Source organism: Trypanosoma cruzi, genomic scaffold (genome assembly GCF_000209065.1).
Source record: "Trypanosoma cruzi strain CL Brener 1047053517077 genomic scaffold, whole genome shotgun sequence".
In the NCBI taxonomy this organism is placed as follows: domain Eukaryota; phylum Euglenozoa; class Kinetoplastea; order Trypanosomatida; family Trypanosomatidae; genus Trypanosoma; species Trypanosoma cruzi.
In genome coordinates this window covers 84,853-106,693 of record NW_001849452.1, presented here as the reverse complement: position 1 = coordinate 106,693, position 21,841 = coordinate 84,853, and the positions used below count along the sequence as shown (strand labels likewise).

The 21,841-nt window shown below is 46.0% G+C and overlaps 11 protein-coding genes across 11 annotated transcripts, besides 35 other annotated features; all 11 read left to right on the top strand.

The window, feature by feature from the left end:
• Window positions 1-518: part of a mobile genetic element that runs on past the window's edge.
• Window positions 1-1,391: part of a sequence feature (areas not merged during assembly with more than two copies in the genome that could not be assigned to a particular haplotype) that runs on past the window's edge.
• Window positions 503-1,955: a mobile genetic element.
• Window positions 1,392-16,506: a sequence feature (heterozygous, non-Esmeraldo-like haplotype).
• Window positions 1,728-1,955: a mobile genetic element.
• Window positions 3,563-4,288, top strand: Tc00.1047053511233.100 (nudix hydrolase, putative; the record flags this gene model as incomplete). The annotated part of the gene is made up of 1 exon (XM_810727.1): window positions 3,563-4,288. The coding sequence occupies one exon, from the start codon at window positions 3,563-3,565 to the stop codon at window positions 4,286-4,288; it is 726 nt and encodes a 241-aa protein (XP_815820.1).
• Window positions 4,591-5,658, top strand: Tc00.1047053511233.90 (hypothetical protein, conserved; the record flags this gene model as incomplete). The annotated part of the gene is made up of 1 exon (XM_810726.1): window positions 4,591-5,658. One exon carries the CDS (start codon window positions 4,591-4,593, stop codon window positions 5,656-5,658), a length of 1,068 nt encoding a protein of 355 aa, XP_815819.1.
• On the top strand, window positions 5,931-6,389 carry Tc00.1047053511233.80 (calmodulin, putative; the record flags this gene model as incomplete). Its single annotated transcript, XM_810725.1, has 1 exon — window positions 5,931-6,389. One exon carries the CDS (start codon window positions 5,931-5,933, stop codon window positions 6,387-6,389), a length of 459 nt encoding a protein of 152 aa, XP_815818.1.
• Window positions 6,537-6,585: a microsatellite.
• Window positions 6,586-6,707: a microsatellite.
• Window positions 6,763-6,797: a microsatellite.
• On the top strand, window positions 6,873-10,070 carry Tc00.1047053511233.70 (hypothetical protein, conserved; the record flags this gene model as incomplete). The annotated part of the gene is made up of 1 exon (XM_810724.1): window positions 6,873-10,070. The coding sequence occupies one exon, from the start codon at window positions 6,873-6,875 to the stop codon at window positions 10,068-10,070; it is 3,198 nt and encodes a 1,065-aa protein (XP_815817.1).
• Window positions 10,565-10,623: a sequence feature (GA-rich).
• On the top strand, window positions 10,650-11,441 carry Tc00.1047053511233.59 (hypothetical protein, conserved; the record flags this gene model as incomplete). The annotated part of the gene is made up of 1 exon (XM_810732.1): window positions 10,650-11,441. One exon carries the CDS (start codon window positions 10,650-10,652, stop codon window positions 11,439-11,441), a length of 792 nt encoding a protein of 263 aa, XP_815825.1.
• Window positions 11,493-11,557: a sequence feature (T-rich).
• Window positions 11,792-11,848: a microsatellite.
• Window positions 12,013-12,117: a sequence feature (A-rich).
• Window positions 12,341-12,367: a microsatellite.
• Window positions 12,692-12,729: a microsatellite.
• Window positions 12,836-12,862: a microsatellite.
• Window positions 12,933-12,954: a microsatellite.
• Window positions 12,982-13,012: a microsatellite.
• Window positions 13,044-13,066: a sequence feature (AT_rich).
• Window positions 13,083-13,125: a microsatellite.
• Window positions 13,234-13,301: a microsatellite.
• Window positions 13,421-13,490: a microsatellite.
• Window positions 13,565-13,596: a microsatellite.
• Window positions 13,628-13,649: a sequence feature (AT_rich).
• Window positions 13,811-13,862: a sequence feature (A-rich).
• Window positions 14,155-14,182: a sequence feature (AT_rich).
• Window positions 14,693-14,722: a microsatellite.
• Window positions 15,002-15,023: a microsatellite.
• Tc00.1047053511233.50 (hypothetical protein, conserved) lies at window positions 15,165-16,466 on the top strand (the record flags this gene model as incomplete). The annotated part of the gene is made up of 1 exon (XM_810723.1): window positions 15,165-16,466. The coding sequence occupies one exon, from the start codon at window positions 15,165-15,167 to the stop codon at window positions 16,464-16,466; it is 1,302 nt and encodes a 433-aa protein (XP_815816.1).
• Window positions 16,502-16,538: a sequence feature (AT_rich).
• Window positions 16,507-17,309: a sequence feature (areas merged during assembly that could not be assigned to a particular haplotype. This can correspond to areas where the two haplotypes were merged or to regions with more than two copies in the genome that were merged during assembly.).
• On the top strand, window positions 16,726-18,609 carry Tc00.1047053511233.40 (hypothetical protein, conserved; the record flags this gene model as incomplete). The annotated part of the gene is made up of 1 exon (XM_810722.1): window positions 16,726-18,609. The coding sequence occupies one exon, from the start codon at window positions 16,726-16,728 to the stop codon at window positions 18,607-18,609; it is 1,884 nt and encodes a 627-aa protein (XP_815815.1).
• Window positions 17,310-21,841: a sequence feature (heterozygous, non-Esmeraldo-like haplotype).
• Window positions 18,640-18,671: a microsatellite.
• On the top strand, window positions 19,095-19,763 carry Tc00.1047053511233.30 (hypothetical protein, conserved; the record flags this gene model as incomplete). The annotated part of the gene is made up of 1 exon (XM_810721.1): window positions 19,095-19,763. One exon carries the CDS (start codon window positions 19,095-19,097, stop codon window positions 19,761-19,763), a length of 669 nt encoding a protein of 222 aa, XP_815814.1.
• Window positions 19,862-19,891: a microsatellite.
• Window positions 20,037-20,062: a microsatellite.
• Window positions 20,084-20,596, top strand: Tc00.1047053511233.20 (60S ribosomal protein L34, putative; the record flags this gene model as incomplete). Its single annotated transcript, XM_810720.1, has 1 exon — window positions 20,084-20,596. One exon carries the CDS (start codon window positions 20,084-20,086, stop codon window positions 20,594-20,596), a length of 513 nt encoding a protein of 170 aa, XP_815813.1.
• Window positions 20,634-20,653: a microsatellite.
• On the top strand, window positions 20,917-21,177 carry Tc00.1047053511233.14 (40S ribosomal protein S27, putative; the record flags this gene model as incomplete). Its single annotated transcript, XM_810734.1, has 1 exon — window positions 20,917-21,177. One exon carries the CDS (start codon window positions 20,917-20,919, stop codon window positions 21,175-21,177), a length of 261 nt encoding a protein of 86 aa, XP_815827.1.
• Window positions 21,229-21,266: a sequence feature (AT_rich).
• Tc00.1047053511233.7 (60S ribosomal protein L10a, putative) lies at window positions 21,525-21,841 on the top strand (the record flags this gene model as incomplete). The annotated part of the gene is made up of 1 exon (XM_810733.1): window positions 21,525-21,841. A coding segment is annotated over one exon (317 nt), but the record flags the coding sequence as incomplete, so codon positions are not given.

Genomic DNA, 21,841 nt, shown 5'->3' with positions numbered 1-21,841 from the left:
GTCTCTCCAGTAGGGAGACGGACCCTCACACGCCGTCGGAAGGAGAAATGTCCGCACTGCGATTCCACGTTGACGGGATTCTCGGGTCTCGTCAGTCACTGTCGGCCATTCCATCCGGAACATCCACCGCTTCCCGAGCTCAAATGTGATTTCTGTGACATGGTTTTCCCCACACGGAGAAGCACCGCACCGCACAGAAGTCGCTGCGCACACAACCCAGACGCCACACGGCATCGAAACAGCAGTGCCAGGAGGCGATCCCTGCTGCCGCAGGATCAGCCAGCTTCCACAAGCACGCCAATCGGCCCGCAGGAAACCTTGCACCATCTGCTTCCAGAATGTCCAGGCACCTTGGCTGTGCGCCGACGGCTGGGCATTGAGCAGGACCTTCGCCACGGAAAGTTCTCTCAATGGCAGTTGTTTCATAGCAGGAAACTTTTGTCGTTGCTCGACCACCTCTTCGGCACTCAGATGGCACTGTATAGCCAGAGATGCCGGTAAGAGTAAGGGGAAGAAAAGTATTTTTTGGTTGAGGAGAAGACCACCGGCTTACGACGACGGATCGCGAGGCCACGCGACAAGAACAGAGACGACCCTTACGAGGCTAGTGCTCCTCTTTCGCGCATTTCCCACTATTTGCCGCCTGTGATGGCTGAGACCGCTTTCTGCCTGGATGTTGAGACGTCCCTTTTTCAATTCTCTTTACCGCGGGAGACTCGGCATCTCTTTTGATGCCGCGTGGAGGACGGCACGCTGGTGGAGCTCACACGGCTCCCTATGGGATACAAGGCCGGCCCAGAAATTCTCCAGATTATTATTACTTCGGCGATTGCGGGGTGACGACGGTGGCTCAGCGCCTCTGGGGCGCACCTCCATTGGTGCGTGCCGACGTTCGGATCGATAATATACGCATTGCAGGGTCGAAAAGCGATGCGACATTGTGGGAGGACCGCGAATCGGGCGCCACGCATTACACCTTCCTGGGGGTGCAGTTTGATCATACTCGCCAGGCGGTATCTCTGAGTGACAAGTTTGTCCTGTCTGTACGCGCCATGCCGGCACTCAATTCACCAGCCATCGCGGGAGTGGGGGTTGTGGCGTCACGCTTTTAGTATGCGGCTGCCATTTTGTGCACGCGTTTATATGGCAACTACGTTTTCAGAAAGGCAGCGCGACGACGATTATCCGCACTTAGCCGGGGATTGTGCTGGAGACATCCCCGGCGAACCTTCCGCCGTCAGAGGCTGGTTTGGGCGAGAGATTACGACAAATGATTGAGAATAACCGTAGGCGAAATAACAAGCCCACGGAAAAGGCATCGGCTGTCATCACCAGGGATGCATCACTCCATGGATGGGACCCGTTTTTATTACACAATCAGGCGACGTTAAAATTGCCGGAGGGAAATGGGAGAGGAAGCCTTTTTCTTATCATGCAGGCCGAGGCGCGCACGGTACGCTTAGCCTTATCGGCCTTTTCCGCCATCTTGCCACCCACCATGGACGTTTGGGTGGACAACACTTCGCCGCAAGGAGCGGCGAATAAAGGCAGCTCGGAAACACACCATGACGTGGGTGCTGCAACGGATATATGAGTTTTTAGTCTCTCGCGGAATACAGGTATCCTTTGCCTACGTGCGGTCTTCGGAAAACCCCGCAGACGGCATATCACGCGGTCGTGTTTTTACACTTTAGGACTTGGCGAAGGGGTGGAACTTGCGAAGGGGAGCGGCGGGGTCTTGTGGTTGGAGGACCCCAAAGTCTGCCACCTCCTAGGTAATAAATGTTTCAGATCCTAACTGAGCACAAAAGCCCACTCACGTGGCCAACAGAATATATATTTTATCAGAGGAAAACATTGAGGCAATTAAATGGTTTTGCATTAACTCCTTTTCCCTGTTTTGTTTGATTTTTTGAGATAATTTTAGGATCCGGCCAGCTGCCCAGGCGAATATTAATAATTATTTTCCAGAACGTTTGCCTCTTTTTTTTTTTTTCTGTGCTTTCCAGTCTATTATTTTAAGTAGCTCTTTTTAAAATTGGGTTCTTGACTCGTATGACTCCGCTGTGAATGGGAGGTAGCATTGTTAATTTATTGTATATGAATGGTACGCTTGTGTTTTTATTTTTTATTGCATTTTTTGCCCTACTTGGTGAAGAGCCATACATGAAATTAAGTTTTGAATTGAAGCCGCTGGTCATCTTTGTTTTACCGCGTTTGATGTGAGGGAGAAAGGAAAAGCTTTATTAGGGTTTGCGCAGTGTATGAGAATCTTTGATTCATACTATTTTCTTATGGTTGATTAGAGCAGATCACAATTTTATATGTGTATGAAGTTAATATGCCGAAATAAGAAAGGGGAATATATTTTTTGTTGCTACCTTTTGTAAATGACCGATTTTCCGAGTGCTTTTAAGGTTTTTTTTTTTTAAATGCCGCGCGGCTTACTGGGAGATAGAACCTAATTTTGCTGAGAAAACAGATTTTAAGAGAAGCCTCGCTTTGTCTTTAAAAAATATGAATATACGCATTTTATTTATCACAAAACACCCAAAAAGCCGCTTTTGCGAACCCTATTTGAATTTTTTTATTTGAATTTTTTCTGTCATTTCGCTTTCTCGTGTCATATATATATATTGTTTCTCTCCTTTTTTTTTTTTTTTTGTGAGTGAGTGTGATTTTTTACTTTTTGTTTTCCTTTTACTTGATTATTGTTATTGCAGTTGATCAATCTTTTTTGTGGAATGTGGATTACAAGAAGAAAATAAATGGGGAAATAAATTTCTATAGAGGAACAGGGCAGAAGCTAAGGTTGTTAATTCAGAAATTTGTGTGTTAGTCAAATTAACTTACTTTGCCGTTTTTTCGAATATACAATTGCTTTTTTCTTACTTTTTAAAAAACATTTGGGATGATTTTTTGACAAACACCGATGGGTGTCTTTAGATCGAGATGATGTAAGAATTTTTTTATTATGCATATATGTTGTTCAGTTTTTAATAAGCAATAAGGCCTTTTTTTTATTTTGGATGGAGGTCCGCTAAAGAGAACAGAGATAGCATGTTTTGTTTTGTTGAGTCGGGATACTTTTTCTCGGATTATCCCGGATGAAATGCAGTTTTTAAATGTGATTCTTAAAGATACATATACTCTTTTGTGTGTATTCGGGTCAAACAAAGAAACCAAACAAACCCATATTCATCTTACTGAGTCTATTTTCTAATTTATCTGCAACAAACTCCTTAACAAGTATTATTTTTAAGAATGAATGAAATGAATAAGGAAGGTAGTAGATTGAGGAATAAATAAAGACTTGCTAAGGGAATATTGGTGAAAGAAAATAATAAACAAAAGGTTATGCATGCAATGTGAAATGCGGTGGAGTTTGTGGAATATATATTTTGTTTTAATTGTTTCTTTGGTTTTTATATTTGAATGTTGTATTTCTTTCCTTTTTAAACGTTTTTTGTGAAGTTGCACTCAGCCAATCTTTATCTGCCTTTTTTTTTTTTTTTTGAGAAATTGCGTGTGGTTTCATTTATCCGAGTTGGGTGCCGGGCGAATGTTGAAGCGGTATGAAAGGACAAAACTAAATGTCCTTCGTGGGGAAAGGTTTCTGCGTCTTTGTGAAGTTTCTTACAGAGCCGTGTGTCGTGATCCTTCTTTGGGTGGGGCAGAGGGAATTGCTAACATAGAGGATAGAACGTGGGAAATGGTACAACGGACTTTTCAGGCTTCTCCAGAAAGATGTTCACTCAAAAATGCTCCATTTTCTGTAGATGGTGTTGAGATTTGCGCCTTATTGCGTCGTCCGGATAATGTATTTCTTATTTTAGTTGCACAATATCGTCCCCCAGTGGATGCGGTTGTGTTGGAGTTTCCTGCAGGGTTAGTGGATAATGGTGAAGATGTTAAGAGCGCAGCCCTACGCGAACTTAAAGAAGAAACGGGTTATGTTGCCACTGAAGAAAACATTATAAGTGTGACTGATGCACTCTGTTGTGAACCCGGGATGACTGATTCCTGCTGCAAATTTGTGAGGTTGTTTGTTGATGGTGAAAAGGAGGTAAACCGCTTTCCACAGCAAGAGTTAGACGAGGGTGAAGACATTGAGGTGATCTTGCTTCCAATATCTTTAAAAAAGGGAGTTGCTGGGGGTGATACCCCTCTACAGTCGTTGAACAAGCTATTACACGAAAAAAATAAAGGCCAACAACGAAACATTGTCGACGCAAAACTGTATATGTTTCTGGATGGTCTCTCCCAGATGAGTACGATGTTTTGTTAACACTGAGTTAACGGAAAAGAAATACCTTAGTTAAAATTGAAGTCTTTTTTCTTTACTGAAACGGAGGAAAATGAGGAATTATGTGGAAAGAGAACAAAAGGAAGAAAGAAAAAAGATAATTGTCTAAGAGATGCCTTAATGTATCTGATATAACGCACACAAACACACACGGATTTGCTGATGGCTTTTTAAAAAAGGTACATATAATTATTTTTCCTTATGGTTTTATCTTTGGGGATGAGAATGGGGGTTGGTCGTGTCTTTTGAATTTGATATCGACAACAACAAAGAAAGCTTTTTAGATGCTGTCTCACTCATCTCAGTTGTGTTCTTTATGGATTGAATCCGCACGTGTGATTCGCTTAGACCATTGTCGCTGCCCGGGTAGGCTTGTTTCAACAGGGCTGGGAGTATCTTCGGAAATAAGGAAAACAAATTTGAACGGAAAAAGTTACACCTTGGACCCTGTGGAAATGGAACCTGTCTTTGGCGTAAATCGTGCTTCCGATTTTTCAGAAAAGGGAGGTTTATGTTCTACTAATGAAACAAATGAAAAAAATGTTTTGTTGAGTGGTGGGGATATAGTATCGCGCAACCAAAAAGAAGTTGATAAAGTGGAGCGTGTTGCGCTAGTGGCGGAAAAGGAACATGAGGAGGAAGAACCATTAGCAAGAAATTTGCACAACACAATAGGCCCCACACCGTATCGAGTCTCATGGTATGACTATGGCTCTGTCAGTCCTTCCAAGCGTTTTACTTATTGGGCCTATCGTCGCCTAAAAGAACTGCCGACTGATTGGCAGGAATATTACCGTCGTATGTTGTACCAAGAAATTAGTGCAGCGCGTTATGTTAACCAAACCTGGGACTGTTTTATGATGGTTGTGGATGGTTACCGAAAGGCAAAGTGGATCCTAAAGAAGTACGGCATTTCCATTGATGAGAGTCTGATTCCAAAGCCTTACAATAATTTTTGGGAGGAAACAACGCATGAGGAACGTGTATGGGCTCACCGACGTTCTCATCAGATGAAGGAGCTTCAGGCTCTTTACCGGGATGAAGATGAACTTGTGTTTGGAGCACATACGATGGATCGCCGAGAGGTTTCACATGGATCAATAAAAAACGTTCAAACAGGTATGCAGGGAGGGACCCCAGTACATGCGCTTGATCTACCGGCTCCCTGCGAGTCTGAGATAAAAACATCACCCCAAATAGAAGATATGAGCAGTGCTCTAATGTCTAGTATAGAAGATGACAAGCTCTGGAATCCAGTTTTACGTTCTCGCATTCATACCCGGCGTTCGAGGGAAGAAGTTGAGTTGTATTCGTTTGAAGACGATGAGGAGGATGAAAATAGCCCTAGTTAAGATTTTTTTTTCTATATGAGCTTAGGATATCCTTTATCACCTTGCTATTCCTTTATTCACGATTTGTTCGCGGCTTTCAAAATAAAAAAAAATATTTCTTTCTTCACAATTTTTGCTGGAGTCAATTTTGTTTAATTCTTTCTGTGACTTTGAGCCGTAATCCTGGGGACTAACACCCCATCTTATTTACTGGTCACCAGGGAACGAGGTGAGAAAAAAAAGGCAAATTACAACAAATAATAGTAATAATTAGAGGACCTGCCCCCAGCACAATGGCAGATCTTCTAACGATGCAGCAAATCACAGAGCTAAAGGAGGCCTTTGCTGTGTTTGATAAGGACTCTGATGGAAGCATTACCGTGGAAGATCTTGGTGAGGTTTTTGAAGCCATCGGTCAGAAGGTTTCGCGGAACAAGCTGCAGTTGATGATGGCCGAGGCAGATTTAGATGCCAATGGAGTAATTGATTTCCCGGAATTCCTCACACTGGTCGCCACCAAACTAAACGACCCAGAGGAAAAAGAGCTGGAATTGCGTAGAGCCTTTAGCATCTACGATCTCGGAAAGACGGGATTTATCAATGTTACCGATTTGAAATTTGTAATGGGCCGTCTAGGCTGCCCACTTTCGACGGAGCAGGCATTCGAGATGGTAAACGAGGCAGATATTGACGGTGATGGGCGCCTAAGCTTTAATGAATTTCGTCGGGTGATGAATGAAGGATGGCCTTGAGGAGTGAGGGAAAACTCTCAAAATGTTGCTTTCCGTTTTAATGAATTGAATGGATGAATAAATGCCCCACATGTAAACAACAACAAAAAGTGTGAAGGAGTATTTTCCTTCTGATCCTCCCATTGATTTTTTTTTTTTGAATTATTATTATTTATTTGTTTTATTTATTTATTTATTTATTTATTTATTTATTTATTTATTATTATTATTATTATTATTATTATTATTATTATTATTATTATTATTATTATTATTATTATTATTATTATTATTATTATTATTATTATTATTATTATTATTATTATTATTATTATTATTTTGGTGGCGTTGGGGGGAAGACTGTATCGGGTGACCAGGCAAGAGGGCAAACGGAACAAACACAGAAACACACACACACACACACACACAAAGAAAAGAAAACTAATAATATTTACATCTACATTAAAACAGAGAGCCGCTGGTAGGTTGTGTGTGTGTGTGATAATGATGATACAATCGCTGCTTCACTACTCAGAGCAGAACAATGTGGATGACGATGGTGATTTTCCTCCATTGCTTCGCAGCGTGATTCGCCCCGCATCGCACTGCCCGTTATTTGATTTGAAAATTGAGGAAGAACACACATGGCCTTGCGCCAACTTGCTTAACGGCAACGCTCGCTACCGAGTTCAATACCAGAACGGAGCACATCTTGTAATGAGTGATAACCGTCTTCTTGTGGTTTGTAACGGTGAGCACTTTTATTGTCCGCCGTGGAATACCCCCATCCGTGATGCGTGCGTCCAACGGCAAGGGGCAAACGGAAATTCCATTCTAGCGGTTGGTCTTGCAGATGGGCTGTATTTGGCGCTACTTCAGAGGAATCCACAGCTTCAAGTCACGGATGATGTTTTTCTCACCATGAAGCAATCAGTAGAAAAGATTGTCTTTTTACGTGACGGCGAAATGGCGCTCTGTTACGGGAATGCTCAAGTGGAAATTTATCGGATCAACACAGAAAATCTCCAGAAGGTGAGCCTTGTCTCAATAAACAGAAATCACACGTTAAATCTTTTTCAGGCTGTGGCATCTCTTTGGGACACAAGACGGTACCGCGACAGCGCATACGATTCTGGCAATGGAAGGATGTTCGTGTTGTCGGACATTGATCTTACAGTGTGGGCCTATAAATCAACGGATGCATTTGCTGCAGTGTGTTCTGTACGAATTCAAGAGAATGTAGTGGCTGTGCTTCCAAGTTCTCAATTGCATCGATACGCCATGCTCGTTTTCAATGATGGAGGGCGACAGCCTGTGATTGTTGAAGAAACATTTGCAAAGCGATCTGATGAGACCCGTACGGTGATTCGTTTGGGCGCTGTGCGTCCGTTGCCCGAAGATGTTCTTCTTGACACTGTTGAATTGGCGTGTCAGGATGCTGAGGGAAATACAATGTTGTATGACTCACGGAAATGCACATTGGTGATGCTTACTGTTGCCTCGCCCATTTACGAGGATATTTTTGATGTAGTGGAAGTTGTATCCCCTCTTCGATTGAGTACTAGAGCCGTGGGAGTGGCGTGTGTCAGCGAGCTACAGGATCTCTCTGCGTCTTTTATTGTATATGGCAAGGGTGGGATTCTTTGTCGTATTGGCGTGCGATCCCTTGGCTACATGTTTTATGGTCTTTTGCAAAAGCAGGGCTTAACTGACGTGATCCGCGCCTCGTTGCACAGGCTTGGGCCAAAGAGGGGAATAGAAGCATTGGTAGGGGCAGCATTTGCCGGTGCCTCGAATGAAGTTTTGTCACCACTTTTACAAGAGTTTATGCAACCATCCTTTTGTGAAAATGAAATGCGTGTGGCTCCTGGAGTAAATGGAATCATTTCCCTTGTGAATCGCGAGATTACTTTGGCAGAGTGTTTGTGGAATGCACCATTCTCATGGCATCTGATACCTGACTTAGAACGTATTGCCTTGCAATTATGGGCGTGGCATGAAAAACTGGAGGCGCTGCTGCGTCCATATGGTTGGTTGGACTGCCCCAAGCAGCTAAATCTTTCTTGGAATGGCTTTGTGGCCACTTCCCACGACCACTTTACCATAAGAACGGCTCTTAATACGCAGGCTATGCTTCTGGAAACACTTTTAAAAGGACTGCGTGACGCCGGTGTATTGTGCTGGCTTTACAGCCTGTTATTGCGGGGGAAACCTGGTATAGATACTATGAGACAGAATAGACTGAAACCCATTGTATGGGGTGACAACCCAAGCTCAACTATTGCATCACTTTGCATGGAGACTCTGTCAGCTGCTGATGGTTTTGTTATGTCTCAACTTGAGGCTCGGAAGAACGTTCTCCCGATACGCGCCCGCCACGCCATAAGCATTCATCTTTGCATCTCAGGAAATCAACCTGATGCGGCACTGGCGTATGCCTGTGATAATGTTCGATCGCTGCGCCATGAACAGGTATTTGAGTATGTGGCGGAAAAGCTAGAAGGCACATTTCCTGAGCGTATGCCGCACCTCCGGTTATTGTTGTGTTGGCTGAGATACAATCGGGGCGCCATTGTGGAACTGTTAGAGATGCTGGAGCGATACAGGATAAGTGAGTCGTCAGAACAGTTGAAACTGCGTCTTGGAGTGGTCTTACAGGCTGTTACCGAGTATCCTGCACTCCAGCACGCTGTGGTCCGCTGGATGGTGAATTATCCCCTTGAGGATGACCGTGTGATGGGTTTTGCGGAGTTGCTAGAGGAACACTCTGTGGTTATTGATGAACCGCAAACTCTCACGGCTTTGTTTTTTGTTTCCTGGGCTAACCGTAATCGGCGCCCCGCTTTGGCTGCGCGAGGATTTTGCGACATCGCAAGGGGCAGACGGCGGCTTGCACTTCCCTCAAGAATTTTATGCATTAAGCTTGCATTAGAGTTTGCCCCAACTGTATCTGAACAGCTTGTCTATTTTGTTCTGCTATTGCAGGAGGAGTTGGCTGAAGCAATTGAAGCAGCGTGGCGTGCGGATGCAGCTCAATCTGATTCCTGGCGAGAAGGAAAGGTTGAGGCGGATGTGGATGAGTTGCGTCATTCTTATCTGGACGAGCGGCGACTCTTCCAGTTGGCAGGGGAGTACAAGGAGCAGGGTGGTGCGAAGGTTCAGTTGGACTTGCTGAAGGTGCACCCGGAGACACCAGAGAAGGTCACGGTGGAGGTTTTGCACGACTTGCTCGAGTTTCTCATTAGAAAGGGCATGAGCGCCACGGAGGCAGCGAGGAATGTTGTGCGGGAATATTATGACGGTTATGCTGCCGGCTTGCCATTGTTGCCATTTGTTGCCCTTCTTGCCCAGCATGGGGTTTCGACAGAGGAGATCGCTACGTTGCTGCAGTCAAGCGGGGTGCCCACGTACGCTGTGGTTGAATTCTTTTTCCACTTTCTGGATGAGCGTAGCGAAGGATTGACCTTCAAAAAGGGGTCATTAGTGACGACACTGGTGGCGATGTTAGCTCAACTGTCTGGCGAGAGCAGGGACATCTGCGCGGCATATCTGCTGGAGCGCATCCAAAACTTGCTGGAAGGCGAGCAAAAAGCAATGGCGGCAACAATAACGACGAATAAAATCCTACAGGAAAGTGACATCATGCAGCTGCAGCGTGCGGAATCCTTACTGAAGCGGCCACGCACTGTGTCTCCTCCATGATTTTGTCAGCGGGTGGCAATAAAGGCAACAAATATAGATTAAACAAAGAAAAAGCTGAAAGAAAGGTGGGAGCAAAACAACAGCAATTGAGGGAGTAAACAAAAGGTGGTTGTGAAGCGAGAGAGGTGAGCGTGTATACCACCGCTTTTCTGATTGGAAAGGCAAAAAGGGGGGGGAAGGAAGTCAAAAAGAAAGAATAACAAAACAGAGGAATACACACATACACATACCACGGCAGAGGAAAAGAGGTGAATGTACATGATCTGCAAACAGGGAGGAAAAAGAAAGGATGTGGAAGAAGACACTCTTGTCTTGCGTTTTTTCCCTTTTTTTTGTTGCTTTTCCACTCTTCATTCCAACCACTACGACCGCTGCTCCTACTGCTGCTCATTGAGCTAAATCGTTGAAGTACGCGATTTGCTTTTATCCATCTGTTGCATTCATCATTTGCTTACCCCCTTTTCTCCTTATACAATGCATGTGTTTGTTTTGATTTTCTTTCTTTCTCTCTCATTTTTTTTTTTTCTTTGCTTCACACTTTATTTTTCTCTCTTGGCGTTGGGTGAAGCCAGCCCCCTAATGCGCCGTACGACCGCCTTATTGACTTCACAGCTGCTGAGCTTGGCTACCACCAAGATTGCTTCGACGGCGAGTGAGGGTACTATTGTTGGCGCTCCTAATATTGGCGGAGGTGGTGGTCTATTCTTTGCTGATCGCGCTGTTAAGATGACGCGCTTGACTACACCAGGTTTCTCCTTGATTTGCAAACCTTCCATCCTGAGCTGTGAATCTCCTGACGCCGCAGCGGCGGTGCGTCTGATAACGGAGGAGCCGGGCAAAGGGCCTTCTGCGAGGATACAACTGGTCGGCATGTGCACCGTCTCTTTTTTCCGGTCCCATCGAATCGTGTTTCATTGTACGGGGGAGCTGGGGCGCGTGCAACGCCATGAAATAGGTCTCAAGAATGGTGACGTTCTTGCCGTGCTCAGGGGATGTGATCTGATGCGGGATTGGAAATCCGTCGAGCGAACATTGCGTAGCGTCGCAGGTGAGGACCCTGAGTACATGGCAGAGGAGATATTGTTGAATTTGGCATCAGACGCGAGGGCCACCAAGAATGGAAATGCTCTGAATAATGCTGGTTCTAGTGGTATTGATGATGACGATAATATTAACACTAATGCCAGCGTGGATGACAAAGAAGTCAGCACAAGTGACAGTAGTATGCCTAATGGGATATGCATCATGACGGTTGTGAGGAATAGGCCTTCCGAGGAGCTTCCGCAACCACCATCCTACTTGAACTGGTCGATGGCGTGTGGGGGAGAAAAACAAAACGGCAGCCAAAAAAAGGCTGGGTGGGGGAGATGAAGCCGGAATTCGTGCAGCTGAGGTGAGGAGAGGGAAGCATGACAAGGAAGGAAAAAAAAACAAAAAAAAAACCAAAACAAAAAAAAAGTAAGAAAAAAACAAAGAAAGACAGAAAATATGTGTTAATTGCATGCAGGGTGGAGAAGGCACCCCGTGCGAAAACGGAAAGTGAGAGTAATACGAAAGAAAAGGGAGGGATGGAAGTCAAAAAAAAGAAAAAAAAAATAAAATGTGGGAAATATTGAGTAAGTTGAATGAATTTTCCTTTTCCTTTTTTATTGCGCTGCTGGATTGTCACCAGTTTTTTTTTTCCGCTTTGCTGTCTTTGGACTAAACACACACACACACACAGAGAGAGAGAGAGAGAGAGAGAGAGAGAACGAGAGAAGGAGAGCGGATGAGAGAGAATAATAATAACAAAACACACACACAAAAAAAAAAAAAAAGAGAGAAAACGACCGTTGATCATCAACAGGTGTTACTGCTGTTGGGGCACGGTACCTGCATTTTCCGACCGGTGAAAGAGGGATGTATGCGAATCATCATTTTTCTTTATTTTTCTGCGCTGACCTTCTTTTTCTTCATTTTATTGATGTTGATGTTGTTGTTATTCTCCTTTTTTTTTTTTTTTTGTTGTTTGTATATATATATATATATATTGATTTTTTTTTGTTTTGTGTACCCACGTCTTGCTTCACGGTTCTGCGTCTCAAGAAGACACGGAAATTCCCTTTCTCTTTCCCCTTTCTTCTTTTTTTTTTTTTTCCGTTTTGGATGCTGTTGCGGATCCATTTTTTTTTTTTCTTTTCGTGTTGTTATTATTCTTCCTGGTATTATTTCTGCCTCACTCTAATTTCCCTTGCGAGTTGGGGAGAGAAGGGGAGAGGCATGAGGGAGCATGTGCGTGTGTGTTTGTGTGTGTGTGTTTGCCTTGCGGCATGTGGGCCCCTGTCAGCATCCCGGACCGGTGCAAGTTTGGGTCGGCGCATGCGTGCAAGCAATACATGCATGCATGCACTGCGCGGGGTCCTCAAGGCCTTTTTTTCTCCTTTTTCCTTTCACTTTATTTGACACTTGTCACAGAGCGTTTAAATCACACCGTTCATTGCATCCGGACCCCCTGTTACAGGCGAGGTTGAGGGAATGTTTATCTTAATTGACCGCACCTCCTCTTTTTTTTTTTTTTTCTTTTGGTTTTGTTTCGTCTGGATCGCGCCGTTATTACGAGGAAAAGATGAACTTTGAAACACAAAAAAAAGAAAAAAAAAAAGAAAAAAAAACAAACAAATCTGTAGCCTGTCCGATGTATATGTATGACAAGTGTGCATCTTGCATACTTATGTGTATAAAACATGTATACGTACTCCTGTATTTACATCCGCGTATTTATTTACGTGTGTGTGTGTGTGTGTGTGTACGTGCGGTTCTGATCTATTTGAGAGAAGTAACGACTTTTGTTCATATTTACATATATATATAAAATATGTAAATAAATAAAATAAAATAAAATAAATATATCGCCGACAGCCGCATTTACGTCTATTTATATATTTATATATTTATATATTTATATGAACAAAAAGAGATCGAAACAACTAATCCTTTTTTTTTTTTTTTTAATAATTCTTCTTGTGTTTTTTCATTATTATTATTATTATTATTATTATTATGATTGTTGTTGTTAAATCCGGGTTTCATATTGCTGTACAACTTTCCAAAAAGAAATCGTGAGCGTCGTTCAGTGGAGTGCGAGCGGGAAAGAAGTGAAGTTATGCTGAATCTGAATAATGGCAAAAAGAGAGAGGAAATGAAAAAAAAAAAAAAAAAAAAGAAAAAAAAAGAAAAGAAAAGAAAAGAAAACAGAACCCAAACCTGTTTAATAATGCAAATAATATGCAGGGGATGAAGGGGAAATGAAATTATATATTCGTACAAATACACTGACAAAAGTGCTTTCCGTGTGATATTCCCCCGCCAAAATATATCTATCTGTATCTATATATATATAAACGGGGCATATAAATATATATATGTACATGTATATATATACACACACGCAATGTATATGTTACATGTTCTTTTATATACGGTGGCCTTTATTGTTGGTAAAAATTGAGGGAATGAAAAAGAAATAATAAAAAAAAAAAAAAAAAAAGAGAGAGAGAAGGACTGGGGATAGTTTTAACTTTTATTATTATTATATTTATACGTGTATGTGATGACGTCTCCTTGATTTTAAATATTTTTGTCAATTCCCCGCTCTGTTTTGCTTCCGCGTGTGATTTGTCTCGAATCCAGCATGTACCACTCGTGCTTTTTTTTTTTTGTTTTTGTTTTCAATGGTACAAACACAGTGAATGAAAACGATGTTTATTTATTTTGTGTTTTTTTTTTTTGTTTGCCTTTTTTTTCTTTTTTTTTCAGACTCCATCCGTGACGAAGTGATATGAGAAATTAGACGGGAGGAGGGGGCTCGCGCACAACTGGCGTCCCCCTTTCCTCAGTTGCTCTCTCTGCATATTTGTACTTATTTTAATTGCTGCCGTACACTACGAAAAAATCAGTCAAGGAAAAAATGTTTTTTTTTTTTTGTTGTTGTTTTTGTTGAGATTTAAATTCTTCTCCTTCCTTCTTTTCTGTAGGCGCGTGTCTTTAAGAAAATTTACGCCGCGAAATGTACATGTGGCGCAGATGGCACATATTCGATGCAAAGAAATATTTTATTTTTTTTTTTTTTTTTTGTGTTAGTGTGTGTGCACGTTTACGCGCCTATTCCGCGCATAATCTTTGTGCTGGTACAAATGGATGTGGTGACCGGGGCACGGTGAATGCATATTTGTATCCCTGACCATATGTGATTCTCTACCGTTGCTGCCTTTGCTGAGGAAGTGTACGCGGCATCACACCAGACGGCTACAAAAAAATGAATAGTGAAATTAAATGAAGGAATTGGTTAAAAGGTTCAGAGAAAGAGGAAGAAAAAAGAAAACAACAAGAAGGAATGAGGCTTTCCCAAATTTGCGGGAGAAATGCAATGAAAGAGTAGTGATGACACTGGTGTGATTTGGACAGAGGGTGCGGTTGAGCCATCATGAATCCCTTTTTTTTTTTGTTGTTCTTTCCTTGTGGATGGGTTCCTTTACCCTTTTTTAGATTTGTTGTTAACTTCCTCCATCGCTATTCACGCGAGGAAGATCGCATCGCTGCTGCTTGGGTGTGTGCGTGTGTGCATGCGGACCTTGGCTGGTAGATTTCTTTCTTTTTTTTTTCTTTCCTTCTTTTTGCCTCTTTGGCACCGTGCGGGGAGGCCATCCAAGTGGTGTTGCGGGTGACGTGTGTGTGTGTGTGTGTGGGAGGGAGGAGAAGTGCGCGTGCTGGCAAGGAGAAAGAGGGGGGGGAGAGAAATAAATATTGAAGAGGCTGGCGAGGCGGAGGACAAGGCGGATTTGTTTCTCAACGCGGCGCACACACTCCTGCAGGAGGGGGGAGGGGTGGGGATTAGATAACTGCCGAATACATAAGATATTCCTCGGCGTCAAGTCATACAGTTGCAGGGGATCAAAAAAAAAAAAAAAAAAAAAAGGAGAGGGAAAAAAGGGAAGATCGTCAACCCTTTCCTTCTTTCCCTTCCGCAAGAAAAATAAAAAACAACAACAACAAAAACAAAAGGGGTGCGAGTGGATAAGAAATTGATAAAAAGAAGTACTGCGTGTGTCAGTCTTCATGGCGTCCGTCTACCACCGCAAGATCACAATTAGCGCGGGTGAGGAGTGTACCATCAGCGGTAGTGGTGCCATTGAACTGCAGTTGCTCTCTGGAGTTGTGGACGTGGCTGGTGTTCTGCTGAAGGCAAAGGAAACACATGTTTTTTTCTTGGAGGCAGACAAACGCTGTGTCATTCTGTACACTTTGGAAGGAGGATCCGTTCAGGCCACGGCGGGCTTTCCATTTGAAACCTTAAAGACGGCAACTGGCATGGCTTCTGTTGTGCAGCTTTGCCGTCGCAGCTTGTCTGCGGAGCGTCGCACGAAGGTGCTTGTGATTGGGAAGAGCCACAGTGGGAAGACGCTGACAGCACACACCATTTGTAACTTGCTGCGGGACGACTCCGCAGGAGAGTTGACAACTGCTCCTGCTGCAGCTGTGTTTTTGATGGATCTTAATTCCGAGTCGAACTGTCTCCATGCCCCTGGGTGTGTCTCAGCCGTGCAGGTGGAGCATGTGCTTTGGCCGGGCACAACGTCGGCGCCGACTTTACTTCCCTTTTCTTTCTTTATTGGGGAGGCCACCCCACCGTCAGCGGAAAACATATTATCTTTTCTGCATTTTGTTGAGCAATTGCAGGAATGCACGGAGTCACTGTTGAATGGGGTGAATCACGAACGAGTCCATCTTGTTATCGACGCACCAGCGCCTGCTTCTGACATCAAGGAGAGCGTGTATTTCCGCAAGCTTATTGAATTGCTGCGCCCCACTCATGTCGTGACGGTCAGCCCACAGGATGGGTCGGAGACGTGGTCCACGTTTCTTCAAGAAGATGTACAGCGTGTTCTTCCAGATTGCGAGTTCTCACACGTTTCTCCGGTGGTGCGGAGGTGCACTACTTCTCTCCGCGAACAGCATCTGCGTGAATACTTTGCCGGCACCCCACAGTTCCCACTTGGGTGTGCCAAAGTAGTGCTGCCGCTCACACAGCTGCAGTTTGTTCAGTACGAGGCACACGGTGTGGATGAAGAAGTGGCGGTGTCGTGTCGCAAGGTGGCGATGACCCCAACTTTTGTCGGGTGTATTTGTGCCCTCTCGCACGCGGAAATGATAGAGGAGGTGCCGTTGGCACCGGTCGCCGGTCTGCTCCTTGTCGTTGCGGTGGACGAGGAGCATGAGGAGCTTGTTGCGATTGTTCCCGCCTGCGATGACTTGCCGCGTCGCATTGTGATTGTGCCGAACGAGACGAGAGCGGCGGAAACGCCTACGCTAAGCGTAACGACAGCGATGGCATCTATTGAAGAGTCCGTGGCCGTCTAATGTGGCTTTTGTAACAAAAGTGCTGTCGTTCTTTGAAATTTATTTATCTATCTATAATATATATATATATTTCTATGTATGAGCGTGCGTTCATATCTACGCCTTCGTAAGTGTTTTATTAAAGTTGAGTCTGTTTTCTTTTTTTTCTTTTATTTTGCTTTCTCTCTCTTTCCCTGTAATTTGCGTGCTGTGAGAGGTAAAATACATTCATTAAAGGAAAAAAAAGAAGGGGTGGTCGATCTCTGCGAGAGAGGATCGGATGCGCCGCTCTCTTCTGCACCAATCAGGGTCCACCGTGAACTGGAAGATAAGGGTGCGGCGCGGGGTGCAGCGGTTTGTGCGGCGGTACGTTCCGGATCCGCGCGATGACCCCCTGACGGAGGTGCCCATGAACGCGGAGACGTACAAGAAGACATATCTGCAGCAGGAGGGGGGCGTCCGTGTGGGAATACGCCCTGGCCAGTCGATCGAAGACTACATGGCGGAGCGTGACAAGAAGTGGTTGGAGGAGCAGAAACTTACCACGCAACGCCTTGTTGAGGAACAGCAGCTTCCCACAACGAGTGACGGCCAACTTTTCACTGGTGCCGGAACACGTGCGTCTTACATGAATGTTGATGCGGCGAACAAGCTGGTGAAGACACCCACCCCAAGTGACTATGAGGCAGACGAGGAGCTCATCTTGATGCGGCGCCAGCTGCAGGTAGAGAACGAGGCGGAGTACCGCAGGTTCGTGGCGGAGAAAAAACGGTCGGAGATGACGATGGAGGAGACGCAGAAGCGACGGCATCCACACCCAAGCGACCCAAACTACGACCCATTTAAAATAACGCCGGGCTACCGTCCACAGGACTCTGTCGCGCTTGCGCAATGGCTGAAACGACAACGTGAGTCTGGCAAGACGGCGAGTGGACTTTCGCTTCAGACGAAGGAGGGACAGGAGCGATATTACAATGAGGAGAAGATGGCAACGCAGTTTCATGCCAACCCCTTCGCCGCACGCGTGGAGGAGCCACGGGGACTTTCAAAGATGCGTGTGACAGCGTACTCACCCGACAGCATTTTTGTGAACGACAAGGAAGTGATTGGTTCCTGCATCGTCACGGACAAGGCGTATTATCACTGGAATGTCAGCAGTTTTGAAGAGGTGGATGAGCGCACCTTGGCGCTGTTGCTGCACTTGTACCCTGTACCAGATGTCATATTCCTGGGAACTGGGCGCAACCTCCACTTTATCGACGAGGAGCTGCGCATCGCCTTCCAGAAGCGTGGCTCCGTCATTCACTGTCTCACAACCCCTCAGGCATGTGGACACTTCGGTGTGCAACTCTCTGTTTCACGCCGTGCGGCCCTTGCCATTATTAACCCGATCCCCACAAACGGTTACGGTGTGGAATGTTTTGGCGATTTTGTTGAAAATGACATGTTTTCCCTCTCTGACACGCAGCTTGGCGTTCCCCCTATCAAACAATTTTCATCGACGATGTTCAAACCGAACAAGGTGGCGGAAAAGTACCGCCACATGCAAGGCACCGGTTTTGGGCCAAAGTACCACCAACTGAGCGATGGCCGGCTGGTGCGTCCAGGCACAAGTGGCACAAAGTTAAGACCATTGCTAGAGCCGGGTGAGGAAGTACAATGGGAGAGGCTACCGTCGTACTATCACTGGTACCCCAAGGAGCATCTTCATGACTACATTGAGAATACAACGATGCGAGAGATACAAGGGAAGCCCACTGGAGACCCAACGGAGCGGCGACTTTACCAATCAATGCGTGGTGGGAAGCCCGATAAGGAAAACGCCCCCACACCAGATTTGGCGCCTTGGGACTCGGCATCTATTCCCATCACGAAGTTTCCACACGAGCGTAATGACGATGAGATTGTTGTGGAGGATCCCAAGACGGGACGTATCATTGGCATGGACCGTGGAACATACGAGCGGTGGCGCATCATGATGCAGGAACGGCGTGAGGGCAAGCCGGAAAGTGATCCTGTTGAGTATGACCAGGAAAGGTTTGTCACAAACAAAGACGGGGTCGTATTTGACTTATCAAAGATGAAGTACAGGCCAATCTTTGAGGGGCGATGGAACCCACGGCGGCCTCAGAGCACTGGCAGGACAAACCCAATAATGACATAAAATTCTCTGGCGTTGGCTGTGTGGGGTGTCTTGTTGTTGTTGTTGGTTGTTGTTGTTTTTGTAGCACTAGTGGAGTTAGTGGTGGTCGCTGGTGTGTCTTTGTGGGACGAGGGGTGCAGAAACATCTTTTGTTTCCTTTCGCTTGTTTCTCCTTGCGGCGTCTCCTCCAGTCGATGGCGGGGGAGGCACGTGTCCAATTGGCCTTCGGAAATGATGTAAGAGCGTGCGCCTTGCGGAAATTTCATTCACTTGCACCCAAACGGAGGTCTCCGCTCTCATCATTACTTTTTTTTTACCTCTTCTTCATGCATGTCGTTTTGTTGACGCTTCCGTTTTTTAAAAAAATCAAACAACTGAAAAACAAAAGAAAACAATACGACGGGGTGGTGGGGAGGACAGACAGCACGCAAGGAGCGCAGTCCACGGGGATTGCCGGGCGCCTGCACTTTTCCTCCCGCCCCTTTTTCCCCTGAGCGCAGGCATTGATGGAGAAATTGGAGGACGGCGACCCGCGACAAAGGCGGCATATCGGTGGCGATGCGGCGCCAGCGACGAGGAAGACAGATAAATGTGAAGAAGAAAGGGGAGGAGAGGCCAACGACGACGAAAAAATTATTCTTCGGATCATTCGAACGCACGGGCCGCTGTTTGTCTGCGAGAATCCCTCACTCTTCCTGCGGACACTTCCGCAGGCGCGCAAGAAGCACTACCGCAGCGACCACCTCAGTATTGAAGAGCTGGAGTACTTGGGCCACTCCTTTGACATTGTCTTCAAGAACGAGCAGGACTCACACCGTCGTGCGTGTCTTCGTGAAAGGCATGCAACCTTCTGCCGGGTGTACCGCTACCTCACGGATGAGATGGGACTGCGACTGCGCCACGGGAGCCAATTTGGTGCAGCATTCATTGGCTACCGTGATGTGAGCGGACATGGCGAATATTTGGTGTATTTGGGGCCCTTGTCGCGACTGGAAGAAGTTGCGGCGGTTCGGGTGGCACGCAGCGTCGCAAAGGAGGCGTGGGTGGCGGAGGAACAGCAAGACGGCAGCGGTTTCTCCTTCACGAGACTGAGCCCGTCCGTCTCGGGGAGAGCGTCGCGCGAAACGCCACGTCAATTAGTGATGGGGACAAATGGGCCAAAAACTGTCAGCTAAGTATGAGCGGGAGGCGATTTTGTGAAATTACCCCGTTTTTGTCTCATTCTACCTTTTTATCTGCGAGAAGTTTACAGAGTGAGTCAATGGATGTGTGCCTCTCTTCCTTTCTCCCTCTCTCTCTCTCTGAGTGTGAGTGTGTGTGTGTGATCCTGTGTATAATTCATTTCTACTCGTTTCTTCTTGGATGGTGCCGCCGCGGTCTCAACTAATTTTTCCCTTTCATTTTCCCAATCCTTCACATACTCTCCCGTCTTTTCATGGATGCGTCAAACGCACACACACACACACACACACACTCAAACGCCCAGGAAGAAGAGATGGCTTGCCCACGTGTGCAGTACCGTCGCCGCATGCACTACGCGACGCGTGGGAACCGCATGAAGCTCGTGCGTACTCCCGGCAACCGCCTCGTCATGCAGAAGCGCGTCAAGCGCTCGCAGGGGCCGCACACGCCGTGGGTGTTGGGCCACAAGCGCCTCGCTGGCACGAAGGCACTGCGCCACACGGAGGCCCGTCTTGCTTCGCGCCATGAGAAGAGCACCTCTCGGCCGTACGGCGGCGTGCTTAGTCACGAGCAGGTGCGTGACCGCATTGTGCGCGCGTTCCTCATCGAGGAGCAGCGTATTGTGAAGCGTGCACTCAAGGCCCACGCCAAGTCGCAGAAGGAGAAGAAGCGCCGCGACTCCAAGAAGAAGCGCAAGGAGAAGAAGGCGGCCCTCACAAAGAAGATTGCGGCGAAGGTTGGCGCAAGGTCCGCGCTCACGAAGAAGACCACCGCCAAAAAGAAGGCGGCGTCCCGAGTTCCAGTCGGCGCGAAGGTCAAAAAGTAATTTAGGGGGCCACTCTTTTTTCAGTACTTTTTACGTAATATATATATATATATATATTTTCTCTTTTCACATCTTCCCCCTTTTTCTTTCCCTTCTTTTCTTTTCGAAACCGCAGGGCTGTTCTGAGAGGCAGAGGGCCGGGGGGAGGAGGAAGGAACGATAAAAGGGATTTGAGAACGTGCGAAAAAGGGACGCTGTCAACATGACTGTCGCTGTTGTTTCTTTTGTTTTTTCTTTCGGCTGTGAAGGTGGCTTCGGTCCTGATTGCCTTTTTTTTTTTTTTCCCTTTTATTTTTTCAACTCTTCAGGTCCGCGAAACGATGGGATTTTTTGACTCCGATCTCAGTTACCCGACGGTGCGCTCCGAGCGCATGAAGCACAAGCGCCGCCGCTTGGTGCAGGGACCAAACTCGTACTTCATGGACGTGAAGTGCCCGGGGTGCAACGCCATCACCATTGTGTACAGCCACGCCACATCGGAGGTGCAGTGCAATGGCTGCGCGACAAAACTCTGCCGCCCGACAGGAGGAAAGGCGATGTTGACAACCGGCTGCGGCTTCCGCAAGAAGGCTGACCACTGATTTGGGCCTATTCATGAGGATTGAGCGGACTAATGCACTTTAGTTTTGTTCTTTTTTTTTTTTTTTAATAGAAAATAAGAAAAAAAAATGGTACTGTGGGGAACTTTTCCGCCCCATCCGCGTGCCTACCCACGCGGCCATCACGTGGATTTATCTACGTATGGCCCTGTGGGTGGGTGCGCTTGTTGGCCTGAGGCACCGTTTCTCTTCTCCTCTTCCTGACTTGTGTATTTCTTGCTGTTGTTTTCGGTTTGACATTTTTTTTTTTCTTTTTCTGCGTTTGTTTCTGGCGCGTATGGCTTTTTTTTGTTGCCATTCACGTCAGGCTTTTTATTCGTCGCGGCAACATGTCGAAGATTCCTCCCGCACAGCTCTCGGAGGCCATTCAGGCAGTCCTCACAAACCGCAAGGAGCGCAAATTTAAGGAGAGCATTGACTTGCAGGTGAATTTGAAGAACTACGACCCGCAGAAGGACAAGCGTTTCTCGGGCTCCGTGCGTCTTCCCCACGTTTGCCGTCCCCGTATGACTGTCTGTCTGCTGTGTGACCTTGTGCATGAGGACATCGCCAAGAAGAACAACGTCCCGACAATGAACCAGGAGGAGCTGAAGAAGTTGAACAAGAACAAGAAGCTGGTGAAAAAGATGTGCAATCAGTACGACGC